General features: G+C 44.6%; 1 protein-coding gene across 1 annotated transcript in view; it reads right to left on the bottom strand.

Annotated features, from left to right (window-relative positions):
• The window catches only part of larp1 (La ribonucleoprotein 1, translational regulator), a 60,305-nt gene extending 52,917 nt beyond the window's left edge, over window positions 1–7,388 (bottom strand). Inside the window, exon 1 of the mRNA XM_067424146.1 lies at window positions 6,859–7,388. Within this exon, the coding sequence (XP_067280247.1) occupies window positions 6,859–7,138 (280 nt within the window). The 5' untranslated portion in view covers window positions 7,139–7,388. The remainder of the gene's footprint in view (window positions 1–6,858) is intronic.
• Window positions 7,389–9,630: the final 2,242 nt, after the last annotated feature.

A 9,630-nucleotide genomic window follows, 5' to 3' on the forward strand; every position in this document is an offset into this window, starting at 1 on the left:
TATCTCTATTTAAAATATATGGAGATATTTTTAAAACTTGATATGGATTTTGACATATCGTATATATCGATATATTGTTCATATTTAATTCTGATTCCTCCACTTCTGATTGTTAGCCTTCTCTGTGCTGTTCCCCAGAGGTGAGGATTGTTTATTAAGTTGCCAAGCGCGCGCGTTGTTCAATACTCAGTTTAGAGACCATGATCCGCACGATGAGGCGCTCCGTCACGCTGTAGTAAAGAGCGCGACATCTACGGTTTGATTATTGGTACAAATTTAACAGGAAGTGGTGTTAGGACAAAATCAGCTTATTAATATCTCAGTCATGCCCCATCTTTCTGCAGAATGCTTACTGTTAATGTGTAATAAAGGGTTTTGATTCGTCTTTTGAAAGCATGAAATGAATGAAAAGATGGCTATATGTAGGCCTATTATTTATTTTAATTTACAGTTAAATTATTATTATTTATGAAATCAGGGAGTTTTTTTAAATGTCACAAAAGCCCTTTGTTCCTTCATGAACTGACTACCTCTTTGCACTTCAATAAAAAAAAAAAAGATTTTGTGGTATTTGGCATATTTGTTTTTGCTGTAGTTTTGGGGGGTTATTTTTCCTGTAAAGATATAGATATATTTTTTGCTCCATATCGCCCAGCCCTAGAGTGTGTGTGTGTGTGTGTTCTGTGATGCGTGTTCGTGACATTGAAACGCTCCCGCTTGACGTAGGCAGAAGTACCGAGTTAGAGTTTACAAGTGTTCGTAAAAGAGTTTTAAACGATAAACTGACACACAGACATCTGAATAAGTGTGTATGGTCCTTCTTACACACTCACTTGTAAACACTGACTCGATATTTCCGCTTACGTCAAGCGGGAGCTTATCAACGTCACGAACGTGCATCACAGATTAAGGCCAGTATTTGTGCTTCTAAAACTTAAACTCTTATTTAGTGTTTAAATGAGCGCTGGTTTGTCTAGATTAGACCCTTACTCGTCGTCTGAAGCTGCACTGAAACTGCCATCTGGCCCTTGAGCCGTTTGAGGCCCATTGAAGATTATATGGAGATTATATAGATGGCTTTCATCTAGGGCTGCACGTTTTCAAGTTTTTCATTAACCGTTAACCGAGGCCCTTAGCGGTTAATACTCGGTTAACCATAGTGTGCGTCAGGGTTATTATTAGTTTATTAATTTGACGACCGCCATCTCCGTAGTGAACGCGCCTATAGAGAGAAATGCACATCATGGATTACATAATCAGAGAGTAGCCTATTTCTTTTCGTTTTAAATTGTTAAAAGACATTTCAAGTTTCTTAAGATCTATTTCATGTCTGCGAGGCGTACGCTGAGTTTCGTTAAATTAGGATGAGATGCGCTCCAGTTCACGAGCAGTGCGAGTGGCCGCGAGGGCGCCGTTATGATTAGGGCATGTAGTAAAATATGCAGCGGAGAGCGATTCCCACAGCGTTTGACTCGCGCGGCTGAGCCTCTCCCGGCAGAGAGTTCAAGCATCTGTGGACTCGTCCCTTCAGCTCTGGCCATCTTGCTTTCAGTCCGCGATTAGCTTTTTTGTTTTCTTCATTACAGTTAAAGTAACGTCTGCTTTTCGCTAGTCCCTCACTTCTCACTTTCTTTCTTCTGCTCCGTTATGCCCAGCGCGCGCGGCTCCCGCTCTGCTTCTGCCCTAACGCGACTGATAGTCCAGTGCGACGTATGTTATTTTCCTCTTCATTTTTTGACTGATGCGACTCATACTCCGGAGCGACTTATAGCCTGAAGAATGCGGTAAGCGCTGCATTGCAATACTTGCATTTTGCCCCGTCACTCTCATTTTTAAAGTGCTCCCACAATGTACTTTTCTTTGCCTGGTTCATGTTAGAAAGCTGGTCATGACTTCTTCTTGTGGATATTACAAATGTCTGGCAGCGCTCTGACGGTCTCTAGTGGTGCAAAAATATATTACAACTAAATTCAAAGCACGTCATTGACGCCACTTAACCGAGCAAAATGTTTCACTCTGTTACGCAATTTTTAATGGTTAATCGGTTAACCATGGACACTCCTACTTTCATCAAAAACTAATTCTTTTCCACTGAAGAAAGACAGACATGGACATCTTGGATGACACCGGGGTGAGGAAACTATCAGTGAAAGTTTATTTAAAAGTGAACTAACCCTTTAAGACATAACTGACTGTGTTTATAATGACGGCTTGAGGGCGAGTGAATCATGTTTGGGTGAACTAACAAAACTCTTAAGCTGACGATACACAGGGCAACTGAGCAATGTAGATGTAGCTGTGGATATCCAGACTGAAATGTGTTGCCCATTCTCAAAGGGAAAGTGGCCACAGCCACATTGCTCAAAAAGTTGCCCTGTGTCTCGTCAGCTTAAGAGTTGTTATAATTCACACGTACAAAACTCACCCATTCACATTTTACGGTGCAGCCGCATTCCAACAGTAATATAATGCGGTTAAGGATAATAATTCAGCTCCACGTGCCCCTGGAGCTCAACAGCAGTCATATCTCACGGGTATATCTGAGGCCATAGCCAAGTATACATTATAACGCTCAAAATGATCCATTTCTTTAATGACAGAAATCATTAGGGTATGAAGATCATGCTCATGAAGATATTGTGTAAATGTCATACCGTACATATATCATAAATGTGTTATTAGTAGTGATATGCATTGCTGAGGACTTCATTAGGACAACTGTAAAGCAGATTTTGTCAATGTTAAGATGCTTTTGCCCCCTCAGATTCTCACATAGTTCAGCCCATTCAAAGCATAAATCTTTGAAAATATGATTTATTGAGCTTTCAGATGATTATAGATCAGACCGTTATGATGGTTTTGTGGTCCAGGGTCACGAATATATAAAAACACACACTGTAGGCCTGCAGGATTAATCGTGTTTTAATCGCGATAACGATCTCTGCCTCTCTCGATTGAGTTCGAATAATCGTCACGATATTGGCCCGCTCGTTATTATCCTTCAAGCGTGTTGTTTCTTTGGGTTATCTTGCATTAGTAATGAGCCTCCATTAGCAGTCGTGCTAGCGGTTGCCAGATGCAAAGAGCTAAAATCCCCTTAATAGAGCTTTCCCCTCTAAAGGACACACTCTCCTCCCGATGGTTTACTCCGAGCACACGCTGCCTCTAAATGCAGAAGATCTGATGATCTGAAACAAACGCTGGGCTTGGGCTTCTCCACAGCGAAATTCTGCTTCAGTCAACCGCGTCACACAGCCGGTCTCTTCACCAGCAGGGATGCAACTAACCATTATTTAGATAATCGATTACTTGGCCGATTATTTAGATAATCGATTACTTGTCCGATTATTTAGATAATCGATTACTTGTCCGATTATTTAGATAATCGATTACTTGTCCGATTATTTAGATAATCGATTACTTGGCCGATTATTTAGATAATCGATTACTTGTCCGATTATTTTTTCGCTTAATCGGATAAAGGGGCTGTTTTTTATTTTATTGTCAAAACGCTATTCCACATCCTGTCCAATGCTGTCCTTCAAACACACGTGTCAGTTGAGTGCTATGAACACACACAAACAAACTATAATATTAATAAATAAGTAATTAACAGGGCTATTGTAGTTATTTAATGGTAACCACAAATTAACCTTTGTTTTGCTACAAATCCATAGTTTAAATATATTGTATGTATGTGGTTATACAAATGCTAATCAATTCGGCAAAAGCCTGGTTGTATTATAATAAAAACATGTTTTTTCCACGGTTATACCCATGGTTAATGTCCGTAAGGGTGTACCTGTGCTGTAGCATAGACATTATTTGCAGAAAAGTTACTAAGCATTAGTAAATCCCTACATTACAATTATAATAAAGAAAAAGAAAAACAAATTCGGTGCTAGCAGGGAGGATGTTCTGCAGGCACACACACACACACACACACACACGGCTGTCAAAAATGACGTTTGAATATTCCCTCTAAAACAAACACGAATATTCAAACTATTTGAACATCTGGGCGCATTACATCAATAACCAAACTAATACAAAGAGACATAACTAATGGTATAAATTATATAATTATTATTATATATAATTATACATACATTAACTAATAGCCAAGAGCGCAGACCTCTCTCTCTCTGCTCATAACGGTTTAAATGAGCAGACTCTGAGTGTTGTGAAAGCGATGTAAGGTCGTGACTCTTGTCCCTCATATAGCGGGCTTCATTCAGCGATTGAAACAATTATTATTAATATTAATTTAAGCTTTACAGCATATTGAGCGCTCGGAGCGAGCTGTGCTAAACATGGAGCTTTTCCCTGACATGGTGAATAATCACAGCAGTGTTAGCAGTGCATTATCCTTTATTCATGCGCTCTCTCTTCACAGTAGCCTTCACTTCTAGTGTTTCGGTTTAATGTTAAATAAATTGAGGGATGTATGCTAACTGTATCTCACAGAGCTTGCTTTATCACGCGGCTCAACAATTTTACCTCCTACCGACCAAAATCCAGCGTACTTCCAGACATGGCTTTAGATTTGGGAGGGTTTAAATCTCTGTCTCTGAGTTGGGCTCTGCACTTTCTGCCATCTTCACTGCAAGACGCGTCCACTTTCAGCAGTGACCTCTGACCTGTCCCTGAACCCTCAGGCGCACGCTCACTCGCAAAGCACACAGCCACGCCTCCACTACCGCGGCGGGGGGTTTTCAGCTTTTTATTGTTTATATTTGAATATTAATTTTCACCTTCGAAATTCGTTTTTTAAAAACTATTCGAATAGATATTTGAATTTAGATTATTCGGTGACAGCCCTAACACACACACACACACACACACACACACAGTAACTGTCATTTCTTTATCCTGTAGAAATGTCTTTATATATTAAATGTCACGCTGTAATCCCTTCACAGTGGCTACTGTCATAACATGTTGACACAAATTTAGCATCCAGCAGAAGATATCTCAGATAAATTAATGTTTTTCCGCTGGTATTAATGGCCTCTCTCTTATATTATTGATGAAAGCGATGTTCATGTGTCGACGCTGCTTGGAGAATTCATCAGCAGATCAACTGAGAGAGCCCACTTTTGGAAAAGCAGTCGCAATCTGTTCTTGTTCTGAATGCTGTATGCTATAGCCTAGCGTTACAGTGTGTAATAAAGACGTGATTTAATCAGTTATTTCGCTTCGTTTTCTTAATAATTAAGATCCCGCATGTGTTTCTAATCTAATCGAAGTGTCTCTCCTCCCATTTCCCCCCCCCAAAAAAAACCCACCCTGGAATGTAGGCTATACGCCAAAATGAGTTATGTGCAGTTTTTCGCATGCAAATGATACGCACTTTATGGCGTATTACGCACGACCCACCACCCCCATCCTACCCAAGAGCGCGTCATAAACACACTATAAAGTGCATATCTGCACGCGGAAGACTGAGTAACATATGCATGCAAAAAACATTTTGGCGTATACATGCCACGAGACTGCACCGATTACTACATCACCCTTTGGATAGAATAATCGTGATTATTAATCGTGATTATAATCGAGCAAAGCAATCGTGATTATCCGTTTAACCATTATCGTGCAGCCCTAACACACTGCATGCAGAAGCACTTAATGTGCTAAATTCAGCAAACAATCATCCAACATGGCGGCGGATCGATCGCCTCTGACGCAATAATAGCCAGCTGTCATGACGTCACACCACACGTTATCACGGAAAGCTCATGAAAAGCAGCGATGCCGCACGTGATCGCATGGCACACACACACCACGTGGCCTTCACACTGGGATTGATAACAGCTCCACGAGCCCTTTTTCACATCATTTTCCGCTGCTGAGATAAAGCAGCGCGTGCACGCTCGCAGTAGCCACCCGAATGTCAATCAAACCGATGAATATTAATCAGTTAGCGGCGATCGGAGGCTAATGCTAACGGCTAGCCGCGGCACTAAGCACGCGCGTGTGCTTTAAACAGCGCGAGAGCGACGAACCGTCACGAGCCCCGTTTATAAAATCCCCATTTTAAGCAAACGTGCGATCGGACACGCGCTTAACCCAATCCGAGAGGGTCCGCGACAAACACGTGGATCTCACACGTGTCGCCACACAACTAAACGGCGGATAATCGCGCGATTGCAAAGCATTACCGCGAACAAATGCATTTAATGTCGGCTGACAGCGTATAAAACGATACACAATCGGGATTTTTTCCCGTTACAGCAAACCCGCATTAGTACTGGCCTGTCAGACGAGCTGCAACCCCACAGGCCGCTAATGCTAATGCTAGCACGATAGCCATTTGTTCGCAAAAGCGATGAAGAAGAACAAGCGTCTCATCTGCGACTCACTTCGCGTCATATGTTTGTATGCTTTGCACTCGTTTGTGTGTGTGTGTGTTAAACGCGAGCCATTATACAAAGCTAGTGAGGCCTAGCAATCCGCTGTCATGAGTGTGTGTGTGTGAGAGAAACGAGATAAACACCATCTGACATCCCAGCGAACAAACACACACACACACACACACACGAACGGCTTGCTAACCTTCCCATCAAGCGGCCGTTATTATTTTAAACGCTTTAAGGGAACATTCCATTATGTGGATTTGTAAGTGTTCTGAAACAGTTGCAGCATTTAAATATATAACAAAACCGTTAAACAAGCGTCCAGGTGAAACGTTTTTAACGGTCACATGAGGTTGTGTAAACATGCTAACGGTATTAAACGCTAGATAACCGAAGAGACGTTACCGGACGGACGTTCAGATGAACCTCCGTTGGCAACGGTTTGTTGTGTTAAATCGGAAACACACACACACACACACACACACACACAGGTACCGACCGTGCAGCGTTTGTCCGTTGACGCCGCCGCCGCTCATCTTCTTCGTCCACGGGTTCACCTTGGGCGGCGGAGCCTCCGTAAACTCCGTCTTACCGCCGTCCTCTCCTTCGCTCTCCCGGCTTAAGTTCTCCTTCGCCTGGCTGTTGCTCTCGTCTTTCGCCCGCTTCAGGCTCTGCTCCTTCCCCGCGAACCCTCCGTCGTTCTCCCCGCCCTGGCACTCGCGCTCCTCCGCCTGGAGCAGCGGGTTGTTCGGCAGGAGCGTCTCCACCTCAGTGGCCATTTCTCTTCACACTAACACCCCTCGAATGAAATCCGCCGCAATGTGCTGCCCAAAAAAAGATCGCTCGACTTCCAGCGGTGGACTCTCGGCACTCTCCACTCCACCCCTAGACCAAAAAGGCTTCAGTCTAAGACGCAGAGTGGCTTATTGCAATTAAAACATGTAAAAGAACCCTTGGAACCTTTAAAACGACGGACTAGCCTTCCCTACTTACGGCAATGTGAAAGAACCACGCGTTGTACGTGAGCGCGCACGTACGCTCACGTAGCGGGGCGTGGCGACGCCAGTCCGCGACACCACGTGACTGTCTTACATATCAAACGAGCGTATGAGTGACTTTTATTTTTTTATTATATCATATTCGTGAGAAAAAAAGAGCACGTCCCTCTTACGATTCATATTTTTAGAAAACATTTGACACAATAAGGGACAGTTATAGGATCTGATATGAGAGTATGTGTGCACTGTTCATTTTAAAGGAACTGTATGTAAGAAATGTATTTTTATGAATCATAAAATGGCCCTGATATGTCACTAGACATTCAGAAATCATGTTAATTTCAAATGCTTATATCACTGACAACCGTAGTCCGGCCAGGATATTGTCATTATAAAGATGTTGTTGCAGCCCTCAACTGTTGATGATATCATGTTGTGTTTTGGCCTAAAGCTCCGCCCTCATCCACTGATCGACCAATTACAAAGTCAGTAATGTTTCAAATCTGGGTTGCCAGATCTGCTCTAGTTACCACCGCTGCAGATCTACAAACGTTTCTGCTGATCCTGCAGCCAATCTGGCAACCTCGAGTCAGGGGGAGGGGGAGGGGGATACACCGCTCTACAGTCATCTGAAAGGGATTGCAGTACCAGTTTTGGCCACAGTCTTACACACACTTTCTTTGGGTGTATCTATAGAAAAAAAAAGTATGACCTTAAAGTACCCATAAATGTGTGATGTATGATTGTACTAATTATGACATACAAATCTTTTTACACACGTAATATATCTATATAACACGTATATGTCTATGCTAATAGGGAAGAGTCCGTCGGCAGTCGTGGGCGGGGCCTAAGCATATGTGATGCCCCAGGGCGGGTCTATGCTAATAGGCAAGAGTCCGTCGGCAGTCGTGGGCGGGGCCTAAGCATATGTGATGCCACAGGGCGGGTCTATGCTAATAGGCAAGAGTCCGTCGGCAGTCGTGGGCGGGGCCTAAGCATATGTGACGCCACTGGGCGGGTCTATGCTAATAGGCAAGAGTCCATCGGCAGTCGTGGGCGGGGCCTAAGCATATGTGACGCCACAGGGCAGGTCTATGCTAATGAGCAAGAGTCCGTCGGCAGTCGTGGGCGGGGCCTAAGCATATGTGATGCCACAGGGCAGGTCTATGCTAATAGGGAAGAGTCCGTCGGCAGTCGTGGGCGGGGCCTAAGCATTTGTGACGCCACAGGGCGAGTCTATGCTAATAGGGAAGAGTCCGTCGGCAGTCGTGGGCGGGGCCTAAGCATATGTGATGCCACAGGGCAGGTCTATGTTAATAGGCAAGAGTCCGTCGGCAGTCATGGGCGGGGCCTAAGCATATGTGACGCCACTGGGCGGGTCTATGCTAATAGGCAAGAGTCCATCTGCAGTCGTGGGCAGGGCCTAAGCATATGTGATGCCACAGGGCAGGTCTATGCTAATAGGGAAGAGTCCGTCGGCAGTCATGGGCGGGGCCTAAGCATATGTGACGCCACATGGCAGGTCTATGCTAATAGGGAAGAGTCCATCGACAGTCATGGGTGGGGCCTAAGCATATGTGACGCCACAGGGCAGGTCTATGCTAATAGGTAAGAGTCCATCGACAGTCATGGGCGGGGCCTAAGCATATGTGACGCCACAGGGCAGGTCTATGCTAATAGGGAAGAGTCCATCGACAATCATGGGCGGGGCCTAAGCATATGTGACGCCACAGGGCGGGTCTATGCTAATAGGGAAGAGTCTGTCTGCAGTCGTGGGCGGGGCCTAAGCATATGTGACGCCACAGGGCGGGTCTATGCTAATAGGGAAGAGTCCGTCGGCAGTCATGGGCGGGGCCTAAGCATATGTGACGCCACAGGGCGGGTCTATGCTAATAGGGAAGAGTCTGTCAGCAGTCGTGGGCGGGGCCTAAGCATATGTGACGCCACAGGGCAGGTCTATGCTAATAGGGAAGAGTCCATCAACAGTCATGGGCGGGGCCTAAGCATATGTGATGCCACAGGGCAGGTCTATGCTAATAGGCAAGAGTCCGTCGGCAGTCATGGGCGGGGCCTAAGCATATGTGACGCCACAGGGCAGGTCTATGCTAATAGGGAAGAGTCCATCGACATTCGTGGGCGATCACAGCCATCCAGTCAATTCCCCACAGACACAATCAAGCCCCGCCCATATCTTCTCTTGTTCCTGAAACGTTTCACTCGATTTACGGCACAATAGGAAAGAAAAGACCAGTGGGGCTGAGCTTTCATGC

Source organism: Pseudorasbora parva, chromosome 18 (genome assembly GCF_024679245.1).
Source record: "Pseudorasbora parva isolate DD20220531a chromosome 18, ASM2467924v1, whole genome shotgun sequence".
In the NCBI taxonomy this organism is placed as follows: Eukaryota; Metazoa; Chordata; class Actinopteri; order Cypriniformes; family Gobionidae; genus Pseudorasbora; species Pseudorasbora parva.